Here is a 21,107-nt window from a genome sequence, read left to right on the forward strand (position 1 = left end):
ATTTAACTCATTCTGCCTGTTATGCAGCTCCTGAGTTGAGCCTCTGCCTGGAAAGAGGCAATATTAGCTCAGGGCTCCTTAGGCCATCGTTTCTAAAGGTCAGCTTTATTCTGATTGGTCAGCTTCAGGAAGCCAGCCAAGGGGCAGCACCTTAACCCCGTGAGTGCTAACTCATCCTTTGGTTGGTGTGAAGGTTCCTAAATAAAAAACACTATGCAGCTATCCATCCATCTTCTTAACCGCTTGTCCGGTTCAGGGTTGTGGGAGGGCTGCAGCCTATTCCAGCTGTCATAGTACAAAAGGCAGATTACATCCTGGATAAGTTGCCAGTCTGTCTAACATGCAGAGACCACCATTCAACACTCACGGCCAATTCAGACTGAACATTTAACCTAAAACGCATGCCTTTGGACTGTGGGAGGAAGCCGGAGTACCCGGAGGAAATCCACGCAAGCACAGGGAAGAACTTGCAAGCTCCACGCAGAAAGGCCCCGGCCAGCTGGTGGATTTGAACCCAGGACCTCGCTGCTGTGAGGCGACAGCGCTAAGCCCTGCAACCAAGTAATATATTTTCACTTACTTGAGTGGAAACTGGCAACTTCTCAAACCCACCCATAAATGTTCAAGCCTGATCTGAGTGAGCAGCACAAATATTCACAGAAACAAAGACAACAGCAGCACATCTCAGCTCGGTAAATAAAACATTCGCTACCTGACGCACGACATATTTACCCTGTGCTGTAAATAGGTGTAAGTGTGGAAAATGTGCTTAAATGTCATCTCCTATCATAAAACATGAAAGGTAATGTAGCTAGTAAAATGTTTTTGTTTGTTTTTTTCTCCCGTTGTCACCAAACAAACGTATGGTAGCACCACACACCGACAGTTATTTGCATGCTGGAATAATTTAATTGCTTATAATACAACTCAGTTAAATTGTGAATGCAAGAAGATCACCATATAAAGAAATGTGTGTAGCCTGAAGCCTGAGTTTTTGGTTCAGGAGAAGTACTCAGAAATTTGGATACCTAAAATCTGATGTAAAAGGTACATATGTGCAACATATAAAAAGCATGAATGAAGTTTTGGGCATCCGCTGGCTTCCCAGTGTCTAATTTTATACTGGATGCATGCGATCAGTCCCTCTCTGTCCTCGGCAGGCACGAATTACGGGAGTTTCCAGCCATGATAATCCTCCTCACCAGATAATAACACCCTGCCACATCTTTCTGAGATTCATGCCCCCATGCTTTACCACTTAGCCAAAATATCTCAGGTGATTAATTTCATTCAATGCGGGCGACGGTGAGGAATTAAGATGAGGTTGAAATGCTCAACCGCTCCGGCCACTCTAAACCCGGTGAGTTATCCTCCCGCTGCTCTAAAGGTACCCACTGCTTGTGTAAAAACAAAGCCTCTGGGCCGTTCAGCTGCAGCTGCACGCTGAAGAAAAGGTTAAAGTTGGGCCAAAAAAAGCATCTGTGATGTTGATGTTTGTAAGTTGTTTATGGAATTTGAAAACGGGTACAGCTTCAGACATGTTGAGTCCAAACTGGATACTGTGTAGATCAGAACGATAGCGGGCGTCGTCTGTATCCTCCCGTCGACCAAGGCGGTATGAACGCCTTAAGAGGGCGGAGTGTCTGCGTGCGTGTCTGCATTTCTACGGCTTTGTTTACAGTCAAAACAGTGGATTTCTAAAAGGAAGATAAATGTGATTTCGCTCTTATGGGTAAGGTCACCTAAAGTTTGCGGGAATAATCCATGGAGGTGAGACAACATGACAGCTTTGGGTTTAACATGAGAAATGCAAACACGGCTTACATAATACAAATTATTGGCTGGTGAAATACTCACATAAGCCCTGTAGTTTGACTCTTTATCAATTGTAATGTAGCAAGAAAAAAGAAAAGGCAATAAACATTCACAGGTGTGCTAAACATCTTAAGGCTGATTCCTCTTTCTTAACCAAAAGCAGCAGTCAGAGTAGATTATACTGTAACCTTAACACATGTGTAACACAAGCCTAGCAAAGAGGAAATCTCATATTTCTGTATGCTCAGGTACTCTCTGCCCAATGCCAGGGTCACCTTCACCAGGAAAAATAAATCCCTCGTGGCTCATTAACACTACCCATAAGACCTCTCTCCCTTTGAGAGGCGGCGAGTGGGTGTCAGCCTAATGTTTATACTGTCTGCTCATGGTTATGTAAGCCATTTCGTCCTCTTTCTAACTAATCTACCTTTACCTTTCCCAACATGCCAAGTTATGCGTTACATAAATATTCTTTGAACTGGTCTAGCTTAAGGTTTTTCAGCATGCCAGGGTGTGTATTACATAAATATTGTAGGCCAGACTGTAGAGAGGTACTGTACCGTGGAAGCTGTTTTTTCTTTTCCCTTTTTTCTCTTTCCAGAGTCAAGGATGCTTCTCTTTCATGAAGGGCAGGTTCAGGGAGGCTGTGGCACTTAATCTGAACTATCCCTGTGATAACAGCCTCTAGAATGAGCGAGTCAGTGCGTCTGCACGCGCGCACGCACAAACGCGCGCATTTATCTGTACAGTAGGCGGCCGGCTGTACAGCGGTGTAAACAAAGTTCAGCACACACGCGTGTGTTTGTGTGCGACAGGCAGTGTAACATGCATGATGAGGACATTGTTTCTCTGCATAACAGTGCCCTGTCTGTGGTTCACTCGCTTGTTTACTGACTCTGTCATGCTAATGTACTTACAGCATGCGGGTCACAGGGTTCATTTCTAACCACGAAGGCTCGCTGTCGTCCATCATAAAGCCGTTTCGTGCCCAGTTATTCACCCATAATGACGTTATCTTGATAAACCCAGAATAACTCCGGCCCCCTGGACTTCCTCTATATGTCTCCCTCGTTCGTTAGTTTTCTTCAACGGCGTGGTTTCTATAGCAACTAATTGTTCTTGTTATGCCTTAGTCAAATGATTGCTGCCCCTTTGTTGTGACCTGTATTAACCTTTTTTATGGCTATCGGAGGATATGCACTTGGGCCAAAGAAGACTCCCTGATAAAAAAAGAGAGACCAGCTGTGAGTGACTAGAGTCATTATCAGTTTTCCGGATTCTGATAAATCTGTGGCTAAAATGACCATCCTTCCTGGCTGTAGCTCTTAATGACTGAGCATTCCTGCTGCAGCTGAGAGAGGGTGGAGATATTTGAACCATTTGAAGAATGCTCTCAGTGTGACATCCGAATTACTCGTAAAAAAACCCCCCAAAAAAACAAACCACGAGGCCAATTTGAGCAACATCTGTCCTGCGGTTTGGTCTACACACAGTTTGGTGGGCGCACTGGGCTTTTCTCTGCCTTCAAGATAACACGCTTCTTTTCATTTTTGGTTTTTTCATTAATATCTTCCCCAAGCAGCACGTTGGTCTGATAAGGAGGGAGCAAGAGCAAGTACAAGACACACACTTCTGTTTGTACATTTTGGTGGGAGGAATCGGGCATTGTGTACTCGTACTCATCTGGGCCCTCATGGGAAATACACAGCAACTAAATCAGTTGTTAGCTTTGTGTGTTATCTTTTAAGATGAAAGGACACTGAAAACAATGAAACTGCTGCCCTGGGGTTTCAGTTTGAAGGGAAAAAAAGCAACTGGAGCGAAGAATGAGACCTTTGATCTGTGCAGTCAGTCCCATTGAGTTAGTCTGAGACTGTACCCAGAAATAGAGAAGACAGGGGTCAAGAAAAGAAAAAAAAAAAGGTCCCATTCCCGGTTCACAGCAGTTGCCTGCAGAACTTTTTGCAGAAATAATCATCCTGTGCATTGTTTTAGAACTATTATTAGGGATACCCCCCCAAAAAAGAACATCTGTACTGAGTCACCATTAACTCTGCTTTCTGACTCTGTTTTTTTTAGTCTTTTTTCATGATGAAATGTGACACGAGGCTGTGGGAATTAACATTTTAGACATCTAGCTTTAACAAGACATTTCACCAAGTCGCGCATCATCATTTAAGTTTCATCAAAGCAGACATAAACTGTGACCACTTAATATTTCAAACCACTAAATTGGCAGACCTAAAAAAGGAAAGTCATTCATTTGTTTTGTTCTTGTGGCCCAGTAGTCAGATACACACACACAAAATATAACCACTATATCCCCATTTTGGTTTCAGCTAGGGGCTGTAATTGCATCTACTGTAAGCTTATAAAAATTGTTACAAAATTGCTAATATTCTTTGTATATTATGTATGTGCAAACTGTAGGCTTATAGCACTGCTAAAACAGGCTGATTTGGGAATGTCTGGCTGCTCGTTTTTAGTTCTGGGCTACTGGCAGACGTTGGTGCACAGTCACTGCAGCCTGGCCTGTCTGCTCTGGTTTCATAAGCAGAGAGAGCAAATGACCTATATACTTCTCTGAGGGAGGGGAAGTCACCTTGTTGGTGGACCAGCAGGCAGGCAGGCTGGCACGCAGCGACAAGGCTTTAATGTGCGGCACTATTAAAAGGTTGACCACTGACTCGATATTAGAGGCATACTTTAGAGAGACCTCTCATCTGCTCCTCGTGTTGCTCTTGGCCGTGAAACTTTCCGGGGCTGTTTTTCTTGGATTGGATTGTCTTCCCCTTAATGCAGTTTGGTGATGGTGTGAAAAGGCCAATGTATGGGGGGAATATTCAGCATATAAACATGCTGGAAACACATCTTGATACGTATTGGATTTGTGCACGCACACACCCTTGCACTCACATTAAGCTGAAACCGTGAGGCCCGCTGCCAGAAAGATCAAGTCAGACAAACACCTCACCAGAGACTCCTCTAAGCGTCCTAACAAATTGAATGTGTGTGTAGATGGACAAGAGGGAATTAGATCAGTGGTCCTGATTGTATCTGAGTGTGCTGTTGCTGTACCCCTTTCCAGCTCGTCCCCTGGAGGAAATGCATGTGCATGAGAGAAAGAGACTGGGAAAGAGACAGAGAAAAGGGGAGGGGGGGGAGAGAGAGAAAGAGAGCGCTTGGCAGCTGGTTTGATGAAGGATGTACGGAGAATGTTAACCAGACAATCACCTTGCATCTTATTGATTGAGATGGAAGAGAGGTAATTAGCACAGAAAAGAAGGGGAAGCTGAGGCCACTTTGAATGTTTTGATACAAGGTGTTCTCTCTTTGTACCAATCTACATGTTGTGTTCTTTGTGTGTGTTTGAGCATGAAGGGAAACGTTTTGTTAAAGATTATAGTGAATGTCCTGATTTTTTTTTTCTCTTGTGTCTAGACGTGACAAAAACTTTTGTGCACGTAGAACGTAAATGTTAACCGGTTCACTGTACAGTACAGCTGTGCTGGTGGTTACTATAGGACAGCTGATTAATGTAGGCCCATTCCAGTTTTACTCACACCATCAAATCTACAGAAGAAAGAGCAACACCTAAAACTCATTAGATTGAAATTTTATATTAAAATACTGTGAATTCAATGCATATATAAGACTGGACTTCTTTTTTAGTTTGAAAATATAATTTGTGGTCTTTTGCAAACTGGATAGGGTTTTTAAATGAGACTAAATGATGGGAAAAATGTCAGTGTTACTTCATTGGAGCTCTTGCATTGATAATCCACAGTTGCTCATGGTGACGATATATCAGATTTATGGAAATGTTTCTGTTTTCTACCAGAAGAGATTTGGGTCTAGAGCTCCACCTCGTCAATCAGTCCATCGGCCGGTATTTACAGATGTAAACTAATTAAAAAAAAGAAGTTACATCCAATGTAGAATCACTAATTAGCTTCTACCAACTCGATTCTCGATCTTTTATCCAACATCTTCCTGGAATGGTCCACATTTAGGTTTGGCAAGCAGAAACATTACATAAAAATAATGATCTTTCTTCGGGTGGAAACTGACACATCAGGTTTTACCAGTGACACTCCTCGCCATGACCCCCATGGTCTCATTTTCAGGAGTGGGTAAACTGCAAGTCTTAACTAATTCTCCCATTTAACGGCGCATTAGTAAGAACATACTGTTTATCCTGGGATTTAATGAGCCTGTAATGGCAGGAATCAGTCAGTGGTAAAAGAAGTAAATGATGCCAGAGTAAACAACGCCTTAGATCAGCAGACTCATCACTCGTGTCGTCTTGCCTGTTTGTTGCGTTGTTTCGAGTAAATTCAACACGTCATGCTATTTACAGTACAGCACACGTCAGTGCTCATTCACACCCGTGATCTTTGGCCTTAAACTCGATATATATAGTTTTACCTATAACACAGTAGGGCTTTTGTTCCACCGTCGTTTTTGACATTTTAGTCCACCTCTGAACTCTTTTTCCAGTCCGGTTTCATGCCAGAGAAGAGGTGTTTTGGATCCTACTTAAATTTGACACCCTGCTCTGTGTCTCTCTGCTTATTGAATTTAAATAATCTCCTCTATAATTCTTTCAGTGTCATCCTGGTAAGCTTGGAGAAACCATAAATCCGAGGAGCGTAAAGCCCTCCTCTCCCGGTTGGCAGACATTTTTATGGCTAGCCACATTGTGCTGCTACTGTCAGTGGGTTGTAAAAACCCAAGAATGTTTCACAGGGCGCATCATGCCGTAATGCAGATGGGAAGGGGACAGTCAGCCCTGGTTTTATTGTTGACTTTTGAGTATTCCTTGTTAATTTATGCCTCGTCTGAAGAACTCTTATGTGTGTCCTTTCAGCTCGCCACTGAGACAACCGTCCTCGACGGCCAAAGTGTGCCTGGTTTGTGGAGATGAGGCATCGGGTTGTCACTACGGCGTCGTAACATGCGGAAGCTGCAAGGTCTTCTTCAAAAGAGCTGTGGAAGGTATGGCATCATCCCACATTTAGACGAGATGTCACTGGCTTGAGCTTAAAACCCTGTAGATTAAGCAAACACAAGGGAGTGCAAGAAAACATTACCACCTCTCTGACAAGATAATAAGTAAAACAGCAAGGAAATCAAGAAACATATCGACCAGTTGATAGCAAACACAGTATGCGGCATAAGAAACACACAGTGTGTACAGGAAACAAGCAAACAGAGAGACTGGTACAAGCCAAGTACACAATAACTGCATTTGAGGCAACACAAAAAATAATGAACAAGTAATTGGTAAAAAGCTGAACCTAGGTATGGAGCCATTATCTTTTGATTGCTCTTTTGGAACAACATTGATGATTAGTTGACGTCAGTGTTTTTGTATCTGCAGCATATGCAGCCTTACGTGTTTTCAAATTGGCGAATGCGTTTCTTAATTGATGTTCTAGAAATTCTACTTTTGTGACTAAGATGCTAGTTTTGTTTGCCTCTTTTCGTTGCTGTGCTTTGGACTCTCATATTTTTTATACAGGAAAAAAAAGAAAAGACACATTAATACTGTTCAATTACGCTGCAGGGATTTCTAATTAATTATTTCACTCAATATCAGATAAATGAAGAGAATCGCTTAAACTGACAGTTACAGCTCTCAGACTTATTGGCCGATATTCTGCTTATGTGGAGGATCTTATACCAGAGCGATATGCTATGAAGGACACTAACAGCCAGGCTTTCTTTGTGTTAGCTGGCGTGAAAAAACTTCAAACCCAGTCTTAGATAATAGGTATGACATCGATGGTCACCATCTTTCTTTGTTAAGCCGTGCCTTCTGTTTCACGCATCATGTGACTCTTCTTCTACACAAGACAATCCTTATGAGTGTCACCTACTCCAATCAGAGATACTGTTAGATGATGATGACAAAGTGGTGAAATTAAAATTCAACAAATTCTGTAAAGTACAAAACGTATAACAGTAAAATGCAACACACAAAAAATAAGATGGAAATAAGACCAGAAAAGTGCATTCAGCCATTCATACCCATTCACGCAAGTTTGTTTTCTATGCTGAAGTGCTTTTTATCTAACATTCACTCACATTCAGAACAACTTGGGTACTTTGACATGTAGACTGGAGCAGTCATGGATTGAACTGTCAACTTTCCGATTAGTTTCCTCCTATACCTCCTGAGCGACAGCCACCTCATCCATTCATTCTCCTCCACTTATCCAATTCAGGGTTTCGTGGGGCGAGCTGAAGCCTATCCCAGCTTTCACAGTACGAGAGGCGCAGGGCTAACAGAGAGAGACAGACAACCATTTGCACTCACATTCACACCTATAAGCAATTTAGAGTCAACAATTAACCTAACCCCACTAACTGCATGTCTTTGGACTGTGGGAGGAAGCTTAAGTACCCGGAGGGAACCGACACAGTCACGGGGACAAGATGCAAACCCCACACAGAAAGGCCTCGGCCAGATGGTGGATATGGACCCAGGACCTTCTTGCTGTGAGGCAACAGTGCTAACCACCATGCCACTGTGGTGCCTACCTTTGCTTTAGTTTGTGACATATTAAAGTGAAATAAATTTATTGATTGAGTAGGTATTCTTGGTCATAATTAGTTTTCAGTTTCAGTGATCTAATCTCTGCCCCAGGAGCTATACATCCAGCAATGTCAAACAGACTAAAACTAGAAGTATTAAAAGAAAAATCATACACAATCACCAACTGAAAACATTTAAATTCCAGTGAGAATATCAAGTTTGCGCAGCTGTAACTTGTAACAGCTGGACTTCCCTCTGTGGTTTTAGTACGGTTAACAGTTTGCACATATAAAACATATTCCTACAACTCTATCATACTTAAAACATGCTCTAAATAAAAGAATCAGTGAAACATGACGACTGCTCCCGACCAGGTTATGTGTTCAGCACAAGTTACCACGGTGATTTATCCAGGTAAAAAGACTGATGACTTTAATCTCACTTCGTAATGTGCCTCTAATGTTAGGTATGAAAATGTTAATGAGAAAAATGGAATAAGTCATTTTCAGATGTGACAACAAAGTTTTAAAGAGCTCACTTAAACAAGGACATGGTGGCAAGTTGCTCTTTCCACACATTCAGCACACTGTGCTTTTTTGCAAGAATTATTAACCAATAGTTGCTTTTTAAAATTTCCACTACACTGTTGCATGTATGCAACAAACTACTGTTTAATCTCACTAGACCATCTGTTTATTTATTCCTAAAATATCATTGAAATGACCAAAATTAGGCATTACATTTATAGAGTGAGTCATCGGGGAAGAAAAAAGCAATTCAGTAGGTAAGTCTCCAGCAGCAGCCCTTTATGTTATATTTAGCTTGGGGAAAATCAGCACCAGTCATAATGTGCTTTTCATGTTGTGCCTGTTGCCTGAGGCTTTGGCCTAACTCATTTAGATGAGTGTTTGAATGCAAAACACACTTTTACAGACCCAGTGAAGGCGGGGGGGAAAAAAAAAACAGGAGCAAACAAGGCTGCTAGCCAGCCAGCCGTCAGGCCCTCTAGGTGTTTTCCTGACCATTGAAGGAATTGCATTCATTCCCAATCAAATCATGCCTTAATTTGATGATATTTACACACCGTCATTACGTAGAGACCTAAAACCAGATTATGTGTCTGGGGTTATCGAATCAGACATGCCGTTGTTCTTGCTTCAAGCCTGTCTGGCACAACGCCGGCGGCAGATACTCAAGATCGGATTTTGTGCGGGAGCGCTAGTCAGGTGAGGCACCGGACAGTGCTCACATCTCTTTGTAATTACGGCACTAAAACCATATTTGTTGCTCTTATAAAAATACCGAAAAGGCTTCAGTGATTGCATAATGCCTTTCAAATTTAACACGGTGATCCTTACATTCATATTTTCTCAATATTCAGTATTTCTCAGGGTTTTTTTATGGGAATTTCCTCTTGATTCTGCACAACCAAAAAAAGAAAAAAGGCAACTGTGCAAACTATGAAAGCAACCCCTAGAGTGGTGTTATGTCATCAAGTTTGCATGAGACATGTGAGCTTTTACCTTACTTGACCCCCCTCAACAGCTACTGCTGCCGCTGCTGAGGTGGATGGAGAGCGAAGCAAAGGATGAAAATAGTGAGAGAAGGATTTTGCAAAGGGAAGAGAGATAGAGGACGGTGAAACGGATACAGCGAGGGAGGAGGGGGAGGAAGGACAAAGAAAAAGTCAGACGCAGACCGAGATAAAGAGAGGAGGAGCTGGGAGTAAGTAACATGGAGAGGGATGGAAAGTGATGTGTCAGCAGCGAGTGCCGGAGAGGTGTAAGTCAGGACGTGAGGAGACGTTTCACTCCGCCCCTCTCCCAGTATTTCCTCCTCCTTCTCCTCCTCTTTTCTCTCAAAGTTAAAAACTTAGACTTGGCATGGGAGATATAAAAGAAGACTGCAGAGAGTGGGCATCTGTACAAGGGGAATAATCCAGCCCATGCTTAATTTCTTTTGGCACGGCCTGCCTCGGGGGACACAAGTTTTCGGTCGGCTGTAGCTCATTAGACGACTAACTGGCTCACAGCCCTTACTACAGAGCTAGCATTCTGAAGTCATCAACAAATCAGATGATATTCTGTGATTGTGAAGAGTCTGGTTTTCAATTTGAGTCATATAGGTCATTGCTAGGTAGCTTTTCTTTTCTTTTTTAACATCACCGGGCCTCAGCACGGTTATCCTTTTGAAGTCTACATTTTAGATTTACATTTAGACCATCTGTTTGGAATATCTATTGGCCACATGGGCCCTTCACTGTCCAAATCTGTTCACTTACAGTTCTCCTCAAGAGGACTAATATTCATTCCACTTAATGTTGTCATATCTACCAGAAGGCGCTGCCAACTGTACACTATAAAGTTTATAACCATGAGCCTGTGAAATATATATTAATATTAAATTAGGTGTTGAGAACTCTCTGGCTCCGAGTTTGCCAAAGAAAAAAAAAACAGCCCTCGGTTCATTCTTACCTCACAACATACAGTATGCATTAAAATGATTTATTCCAATGTATTTATTATTATATATTAACATTACACGCCCTCTAATTGCTAACGCTCACGAGATAAATGTATATCAGAGGCACTGCATGAGAAACACATGGCACTTACATAATCCCCAGTAGCAATCAGTGGGAGAAGTCCATCACGCCAAAGCGGGCATTTTGCTGATTACTGGGAAATATATAAGCCAATCAAGTTGCTACATTAAAAGTTGAAGTTTACGACACTTTGTACCGTGTGGGGGGCAAACGTTTCTATTCGTAGTGCAGATGTAGATAAGTGCTGTTATCATTTGTCTTGACTTACTGTGTTAGCAGTGTGAATTAGCAGGACATTTCAAGCTCTTTGGTGGGATGAGGCATCAAAGCGCCGCGAGATGCTGTGTCGGCAGTCGGGGTTGAGCCGTTAATTAAATCACAATGCTGTGTATTTGTGCTTATGTAGAGCAATTATAACCTGCGGGAGGAAAAAATAATAATTTTTTAAACTTGTTAAAATGGCTGTTGACATTACAGCTATATTACTATTCATTTAGATAGTCCAAAATAACTCCCTGCTGGCTGCTGGTGGCAAAACGTCCTTTTAGAATACAGAGGGCAGCAACAACAACTTATTAAAGTACCTGCTGCTGCTGCCATTCATAGATTAGAACTATGCAACACAATGACTGATAAGCAAAATAATATTTAAACACTGTGGTATACAGTACTGCGAATTAGGCTCAAACTACACATTTTGTGTTCACTTTGGATTAGCCACCCAGCTGTATTAGCACCATTCACTCAGCATCATTTTTGTCCATTCAATCATGGTGACAATGTAAAACCAAGGGAAAAGATTAGTCACATAGGCCTAGAGACTGGTCTGCAACCATATGACAAACACATGAAGCCTCTTTGTGGTTGTTTCAGTCACTGGTATATTACTCCAGCTTTAGTTTTATTGGAACAGAAAAGTGTGACACAAACCAGAAATGTAGAAGGTTCACTTTCAATTAACATATTTCACAAGGCACAGCTTTTACTTTGAAGGTGAACTTTCTCCACTTCTGGATTGTTCGCATCGCACTTTCCCAAAATGCACTATTTGCAGACCAATGTGAAGAACTACAGGCAACCGTGGCAAACTGCTAGCAATCAAATCAATTGCTAAAAGTTTTCTGCCGCTAACCAGTCGGGGAAAACACATTTTTCCCTAGCAACCAGTGGTTGTACACGTATGGCAGACAACTCTAGAGCAATGTGCGCATGACATCTTGTGAGAAACCTCGATTTCATTTAGCTGTTTCTTGTCCCGCTGTCTTGGACTGCATTTGGCAATGACAGCCCTTCTTCTACAAATAAGATGTGCTGCAGAGATTCATTGTGAGCTCCTGGGCCACTTTAACTTGAACCTGACAAAGGTGGAAATATAGTTCATGTGCCAGCACTGCAGAGCAGAACAGGGACTATATGGTTGGCTGCTGCAGTCAAAGCCAATAAGGTTGGAGTCTGTCCACGGGATCTTATTTTTTAATAATACACAAAAAGTATTTCAGTCTGTGGGAAAACTGCATTATTAAAACTACTGTACTCTGGATTATTCTGGCTAAAAGGCCAAAATAATGTTGGGATTTAGCCTCTAACCTAAAAGGCCTGTAGAAACTGTCTACAAAGTGCAACACCTTAACAAAACAACAAAAAAAAACCCATCTCAGTAGTATTTAGTAACTTTGCTCTCACACAGTGCTGCGACACCAAAATATCAGTACATAGATAAGCAATTACTACAAATAATCCACTTTATCTTTTAGAGAATGGCAGCTTTTGTTAGACATTAACTGTATTTACCGTTACATCTGACATGTTATTGTCCGATAAATAAATATAGAATGACTTATGAAGCTCACAAGGTTTTGCAGCTGTACTTATGTTATTGACTAAACTGTCATGCAAACCTGCAGTAAATGTCTTGAAGTTAATTCTTCAGGTTATGGATTAGTCCTGCGCTGCAGAAAACAACCCTCTGACATAAAACAGCGCTTTGTAAATATGTGCCATCGCTGCTAATGAAATGTGGAAATAGCTGAATGCATTCATATGTGCTTCTTTCCTGCTTTCACTCCTCTAAAGACAAGTTTGTTGATACAAGACAGCTGCACTCAATAAACGGCTCCATGTGGCGCACATTTGAAGCGTTCAGCGCCAACTTATTATTCACATGTCATCAGTGGCTTGGCATGTCTGCTCCTCGTAATAATACCAGGCCATGCTTGGAGTTTACTAGCTGCTCTTACTGTTCCTCTTTTTTTTTCCTAAACTTTGGGTTTACGTGATACACGAGAAATTAGTCAACCTTGCTACGCCCTCATTCAGCTCTAAAAATCCGACTGGGCCGTGGTTTCCATGGCGCTCGTGTCAATCCAAAAAACTCACTCTTCCTTGCCTCCTCAGAGGAAGAGGTCGTCTGAGGACACGTCTTGCCCGGTTTGTGTTTGGATTGGCAGCTCTGCTGTCCAATCCCGTTGTTCAGCTCAGGCTCGGGGGGGAGGGAGAAAGGCCTCCCTGCAGTGCCTCCTCGGTGAATGCTTCAGGTTGTGTGTGCAGGAGCTCATGTAACGACGGTTGGAGACAGAAGTGTTGTCCCGATCTCAGCTTGCCAACACGTTTCCCACATTACACATCCTTTAATCAGAAACTGCATAACAAAGACACAACCGGAGGCACAAGAGGAAAAGGAATTCAGGTGCACGGCTCAGAGTAAAAATGACTTACTCTAAGCACGTGTGTCGCTCCGATTACAAATAGGCCTGTAATGATATTAGAAGGGATATCTTATTACACTATTAAATACTGTTAAATTATGCATTCTTTTAGGAATATTCATATACATAAACAATACATGAGGGCTACAAATTATTTTTTTATATTAAAATTGTGCACTTGAACAACATGTCTTGCACTACAGACATATTCTTGTTTAAGCGGCTGTTCACTATGTTCTATTTAATGCCTCATTTTAGCAATAAAAACAACATACATAACACTGTCTACTGTCCTATAAAGCCTGTTGTGGCACTAACAAGTACACCATATGTTTTGGTGCTTGTGTGATGATATAACTCGCACTACTTCCTCCATGCCTTCAGTTCCTCTGGCCTAGGCTGACCTGCATGTCTCCCCAGCGGATATAATCTGACCTCCATCTCTTCCTGCTCCCTGGTGATACCTTTGTTCTGTGACTTCAATGTGGGTTACACCTTTTGTGTTCAACCAAATAAGGGCCGCCAATCTGATGGGCTTTATCACTGTCTTCACTGGTAATTGTTTTTTTCTTCTTTTTTTTTTAAAGATACAGCACTAAGGGAGTGGCGTTACGTTATAAAGTGCTGCTGCAAATATGCTTGCCGTACCAGCTCCTGCTCTGTCCATTAAAAATAGGTATACCAGCACAATTATGCAAAAATGTCTTCATCCTTTGCAGAGGCGTTCAGGATGCTTATCAATTTGCAGAGAATTATTTTCAAAACGCGCCTTAGACAACAGAAAGTTTTCGCATAGTTATATTGCAAGAAAAAAAAATGCCTAAAAGCTGGGACCACTTGGCATCTGAGATTTAGATTTAGTAGTTTTAAATAAGAGTAGACAGCAATATTGCCACAAGTGGCTGCTGTTGTACATTATAAAACTCTAGATGCTACATTATGGGCTAAATCATAACTTAAAGCATGACATACAACACAAAGGAAGGAGATCGGGGGCAAATCTTGGCCCTTGGAGTCCATCATTATAAAAGGAGACACATTAGTAAACAAAATAATAACAGCTTCGATTTACATCATAATATAACTTCTCCAGCCTCTTTTTGTGACGATCCAGACGGGAAAACGTAATTGTGTAAAGCCTCATCCAACACAGCTGTTTGTGTGCTGTCCAAAGAAGCGGAGTAGCGATGCCATTGCAAGGCAGTGATTTGCATACTGCTGGCTCACTGGTGACAACAATTACATCTCTGTTTTTTTTGTTTGTTTTTTTTGTGTTTGCTATTTTTGTATCTGTGTAATGATAGGTTGCATAAACACCAATGAACGGTGATCAGAGAATTGACCAAATGCTTTGCGAGTCAATAATTAAATTACTGTCGTCCACGATTGCGTTTTGTAGTTAGGTCCACAGCAACAGTACCCAGTGAAGAAGTGTGCGTCCACTGGCGAGTGTCCTTCAGAGAGGCACGGCACCGTTATCGATGCGCGTCTGCATCTGTATTTGTGAGGTTATTGTCACAAACAGGGGTCTGACCACTTGTGTTTACTGGCTATTTAAATATGTCAGGTTAAAGGCTGTATTTTAGCAGAGGCCTGAAGCTGATTTTCGCTTTTGAGAGCAGACGTGGTGTAGCTTCCTGAGTGGCCAGAGTGCTGTAGGTCAATTGGAAAGAAAATTTCCTTCTTAGAAGAATTTCCTAATAATGCTTCTTACATTCGTATTTTCTAAATATTTAAAATTTCTCAGTTTTTATTAAGGGAATTTCCTCTTCATTCTGCATGAATCAAGAAGTAATTTAAAAGGTAAACATGTTGCGCGAGTATATGTGAGCGCATGCACAGTGTGCATAAATAAATTCTCATGCTTGACACACACACACCTACACACATACTCACACACAAAGTTGCACACGTATTACCATCGGACTGCGACTTTGGCTGGCTCTTAAAGTGTGTTTCACTCTAACAATTATTAACAAGATTCACAGGAATGAGCCAAACAGTTGACACGAGGACTCCAGACTTTTCCGAACTGCCTTTCGGTCTGGCCTAAAGAGGCGCAAATGTGTGATTGTGTATACTGTAAGCATGTGTGTGTGTGCGTGCCCGCACGAGGATTGGGGGGGGGTGCAGGGAATGGGATGGCTGCGTTGTGTTTCCTGTGTCGCAGTTTACTGTTTTTTAGAGCAAGAAAAATGGGCTTATGTAACGGTCATGTGATTTAGCCAGAAATAGTGGTGGGGCTACAGCTGCTGCCTCTCCTCCTGCAGCTCGGTTCCTTGGCTTTTGGCAGCAGCCAGACAGACACACTGCGCACTACTCCTGCTAGCTCAGAAAACAACTTCTACTCAGTCCTACACACAAATACAGTTACTGTACTGTAGGTGCAACAAAATGCAATGCACAGCAGCGTTGTCGCTGGAGATAAACTGCATGTGAACGCCACACGGCGAGCTCCTGTACTAAAACCATTGCAATCCACGACAGAAATTGCGCGTACTTTGAGAGAAACAAACAACTGACAACAAACGTGCAAGGGAAAATACGGAGCAATATGCACAGACATGCAAGCATTTGCATGCGCGCAACCATGTATGTGTTTGTGGGAGGGACACACAGTTTTAACATAAGCCCTGAGGGAGCTAAGCCTTATACTTAGGTCACTAGGGTCACAATGGCACACTGTACCACTCCATCCGGGTTGGGTTGTGATTTCAGTCCCTGTGTGTGTGTGTGTGTGTGTGTGTGTGTGTGCGTGTGTTTTTATTTCTTTCTGGAATCAGATACAAGATTTGCATTATTTATTTATTTTATTTTTTGAAATTGCCAAGTGGAGCAGCTTTGGCTGTATGTGCATGTGTGCGCATGTGAGATAGTGAGAGTGAATGACTGTATGTGTGCATGTGCATGAGCCTGTCTGTGTGTGGGCGTATGGCGCTCTGAGGCTGGCGGACGTGTGGAAAAGGAGGGATGGAGACGCAGGCGTAGCGAAGGAGAAGAGTGGAGGAGGAGAGCGGAGCTGTACAGTGAAGAGCTAGTGGAGCGGAAGGAAGCTCTCTGAAATGGGAGATCATTGGGTTTAGCTCAGGGCTAGGCAGGAGGCAGGAGGGATTCTCGCCATGTTAGCATCACTGTCAGGAATAGTCTAGCTGCAGTCAGAGTCCTGGCTCCGGCGAATTCTAAAAACCCTCATGCTATTTACTGTCTAATGCACTATTAGTCATACGCTGCGGAAGGTGAGAGTGGAATAATCACTATTTTAATCATTTTCACAGTCAGAATCGTGAAAACCGATATTGCCACACATTTTTTTTTACAGCTTACCTTGATGACCTACATTACAGTGGCTCACAGAGATCTGACATTAGAATGAAACATTTCCTGCCATTCATGTAATTGGTTGTATATTTCCTGGAAAATGTTCAGAACTATTATCCTTCCTCTATAAGTAACCAGCTTCTATCTCCTGCTTCGCTTTTTTTTCTTCTAAGAAAAAACAAAAACAAACAAAAAACCCTGTTTTCTCCACTTTGAAAATATCACTATTATTCTGTGTCAAGCTGCAGGATTGTCATCATCAAACTGACAGGGTCTTGTCTCCCTGTAGGTCAGCATAACTACCTGTGCGCTGGGAGAAACGACTGCATCATTGACAAGATCCGAAGGAAAAACTGTCCGGCGTGTCGTGTACGGAAGTGTCTCCAGGCTGGGATGAACCTAGGAGGTAAGGAGTCACATCCTCATTACACATTTGCCCGGTCACTTGTCTCAGATGTGGCATTTAAGTCAGCCTCTGTTTGCTTCATAGAAATTATAAATGTAGGTCCGTATATAGTCACAAGAGGCCCTGGGATGCTGAGTCAGAGGATGTTTGTGTTTATATTATGTGTCTGAATATGATATGCATAATGCATCTACAGCAGGTGTAGCTCAACAATACTATATACAGTACAAGCTAAAAAAAAGCCTGCAGACAAGTTGCAGCATTGTGGTATAAGGAAGTATGACACTGTATTTTAGCGGTGAAAATTTGTGTTTTATTTATTTATTTATTCTTTTAAGTGAAATATATTCATTTTTTTGCCACAGGCATATTCCAATTCAGGGTCACAGTGGTATGTGCAAAGCTAAAAGCACACTTGATAGATTTTCACTCCATTAGAGAGATTGAAATTACAAATGGTTTCCTATTCTACGCTCCCAAAGGGAAGTGAATTTCACCACAAATGTAAACACATAAAAAAAGAGTCCGCTTAAAATTGTACAGACATTTGAGGATTTTAGCAATTTACTAGATAAACAATAAAATATATGCATAAAGGCATATTGGATATTGTAAAAACTCAGGGAAGCTTCAGGACCTTAAAAATAGGATAAATAGTTTTAGGTTGACTAAATAATTGAATATTCAAAAGGATTTTTTGTTAAAAAAAATCCTCACCAATGCACTACTGAAGCCATGTAAAAGAAATTCTAGCTCTGAATGAACTATTATACTCTTTTTTTTAAGGGATTTCTATAATACAATACCTTTTAATGTTACAAAAATGTTAACCTTCAGAATTACACCATAAGAATGGCCACTTGAAATGAACTCCTCAGAATAAGAGTGAAATGCCAAACTTTTTAAATGAGAGTACAACCTATTTTGTTATAAGGCCTATGATTTGAAGTGGTACATCCAATATTTGGGGCAAAGTTTATCCAGGAAGCCGGCCAACCAACTCACAGCATAACAAAACTCACATAAACAGACGCTGATTAGGAAAATCAATTTCGGAAAAGGATTTTAAGATCCATTTTCTGTCCTGTAAACTTCTGGAAGCTTACTTTTCCACAGACAATTTAATTTGCCTCTATATATTTCAGACAACAAAACAATATGAAATGGATGTAATAGTGAGTTGCTAGTGTATTAAAGAAACAGAGCCCACTTTGTTTTGGTGGGTATTATAACGGTCTGAGAGCAGACACAATGTTCACTGTCCGTGAAGAGCTGGGTATACGAGGATAATAAGTCTATAGGTGGATGCAGGGGTGAAGCTGGATTTTAAAGCAGAATACCAGAGCTAGATAGCCACAGTATTATAAAGTGTTAGTCATTCAGTCACATTAAACATTGCCCTTCAGCACAGCAAGTTCAGCACACATGGGGCTGGAAAATGGCACCAAAAAAGTAGTTTGATTACAGATACCCTCCAGTAACTAGCCACATACAATACTTTCACACCCAGCAATGTATCAGCACTCATAGCTTGAAGTAGTGAACAAGTAGTTGAACAGCTTGAACACTGTCTCTTCTCTCTCTTCTTTCAGTATTTCTACGAGGTGTTGAAAAGCATCATATGACCATGAGTCACAAATAAATAAAACTTAAGGTTGCCAGCAAGTGTATTTCTGAGTAGCAGCAGTGTAATCCATTGAAAGAGACTTCAGCTGTTTATACCTAATTACTGTATGCTGTGAAGACCAGTAAAGAAAGCTGACATGTTCCCAAAACTTAATAATAGACATATTTTTGTAATGCTCTTTTAATATCAGAATTTTTTTTGTGAAGTTTGCCTTCCAGCCAACAAATCTGAGAATATTATTTCATGCTGTGTAAAGTGTAAGTAGTCCCTTTTATAAATATATATTCCTACTGCCGCTATAGCATCATTTACTAGAGACATGGGATCTGTACCATGACGCATGTTCAATCTGGAAGTCGTCTGCCTTCACTTTGGCTACCAGTGGTTGTCCTGGCAACATTAAGCTAGTTATTGGCTGATTCTTTTAACTTGGAGCATCTCCGTGTGAAAGAGGCAGAGTTGACCAGAAGCAACATTATCAGAATCATGAGTGAAGGATGAGTTGCAGTGATTCGAGCAGATAAATCAAACCCCAGATGGATAACCCCTCTATCGTACAGGCACCACTGAGTTAGTCAGTTCAGCCCACAGCTACAGTAAGTGCAAATATGTAGAAAGCAACTATAAAAAACAACAAATTAGCATCATTTTAAAGAACTTTAAGAAAAAAGTAATGGACTAGCTACATGAATTTAAAGCAGCTCATGCAAATTACACCAACCTAGTGAGAGCCGAGAGCACAAAGAAATAGCAAATTTGGTAACTGTATCTAGTATGTGATATTTATTATCGTTAAAACAAACCTGAAATACCACTGAAAATTTAGCTTATTGACATTTGTTTATTATCTAACGAGTAGCAACAGCTTTATGTGGCTCAGTAGTGGATTATACATGTGGCAACAAGTGAAAGCTCTGGTTTGATCCCGGGATGAGACAAAAATCACTTTGAGTCAGGAAGAAGGAAAAAAAAAAAAATCTGTCAAATGAAACATTGGGGAACTACCTGCTGTGGTAACCCCAACAGGTTTGTGAGGTGTCGTCGTAGACGGCATTGATTTTTATAGTCTCGATTGATGCCACGAGATTAGCGATTTCACCGTCCTCGTCTTGGTTTGGAATAAAAAGAAGAAAAAAACAGACAGTGATGAGGAGAGGCGGGTCTGTCTGTAAAACCAGTTGTTAATTGGCTAATGGCTTAATCACAAGCAAATGAGCTTATTGTGGCAAATCCTCTTTTTGAAGTATGACCAGGATTTACAAACTAGATGTAATATTTTTCATTCAGCATGACCCAGAATGGGCAGAAAAATGTTTACAGAGATGAAGTCAGAAAGCTGTTTTCCCACAGTGAACTATAGCACGGGAAGGCTCTTTGTAATCACAGCTATCGCCATCTGGTGGGCTTCGGGTAAAGTGCAGGTTGAAGGTGCTCATTTTTCCAACCGGAAGCTAGAACCGTGTTTTATGTTGTCTTTGGGTATGTCTGTGTGTGCCATATATGTTACTGGTAAAAACAGCTTCGGAAGAGAACTCATTATTGCTACGAACAATAGGCAGCCAGGAAAACTAGCTTGAAGTAACAGCGTGCAGTTACGTCAGAGAGACATCTAGCAAGTAAACTCAGATATCAAAAAAAGGTGGAGCATTAGCTGCTAACGTTAGCAAACAATATCCTTTTCTCCATGTAATTAATAGTCTGAGTAAAAGAAAGAGGCTTGATATGAATTGGAATATTGTAAACACTCAATAATTTACAATGGTGTCTGTAAATATTACACTGCATGCACTGATAAGAAAAATCTGTGTGCTGTAACAAAAAAAAAACAGTTATAATTGTGATAAGAAATGCAGAACTGACTGTTTTATGTTTAAATATTATCTGAAAGCAAACACATTTTCTATGCACTGAGAAGAGGCGAACGTGTCAGTAATAAGCAACCTCACCGGCTAATAGGAGTAGATAGGTGGGTGCAAGGATGAAGGTGTCTTCTAATATGTCAGAAGCAGCAGTGTTGGTGTCTGATGCAATGTAGCACAACAAGACAATAGACACAAATTTCTAGGTTTAAGTAGATTACTCGATTTCACTTAGTCTGTCATGTAAAAAAATGATTCTAGCCTCAAATTTAGACACAGATGAGACCAGAC

The 21,107-nt window shown here is 41.3% G+C and overlaps 1 protein-coding gene and 1 long non-coding RNA gene across 3 annotated transcripts in view; one reads left to right on the forward strand and one right to left on the reverse strand.

Moving 5' to 3' along the window:
- Positions 1-21,107, forward strand: part of nr3c2 (nuclear receptor subfamily 3, group C, member 2) — an 89,730-nt gene that overhangs the window by 39,843 nt on the left and 28,780 nt on the right. For both annotated transcript variants that reach the window (XM_039613465.1, XM_039613466.1), the window contains 2 exons: positions 6,686-6,813; positions 17,214-17,330. In XM_039613465.1, coding sequence (XP_039469399.1) covers positions 6,686-6,813; positions 17,214-17,330 — 245 coding nt within the window. The remainder of the gene's footprint in view (positions 1-6,685; positions 6,814-17,213; positions 17,331-21,107) is intronic.
- On the reverse strand, positions 6,851-20,109 carry LOC120440627. The gene is made up of 3 exons (XR_005613410.1): positions 19,963-20,109; positions 17,228-17,323; positions 6,851-6,866 (listed from the first exon to the last, which is right to left on the reverse strand). It is a non-coding gene; the product is annotated as an uncharacterized LOC120440627 (long non-coding RNA).

The sequence above is a fragment of the Oreochromis aureus genome, linkage group 6, assembly GCF_013358895.1.
Source record: "Oreochromis aureus strain Israel breed Guangdong linkage group 6, ZZ_aureus, whole genome shotgun sequence".
Taxonomy (NCBI): Eukaryota; Metazoa; Chordata; class Actinopteri; order Cichliformes; family Cichlidae; genus Oreochromis; species Oreochromis aureus.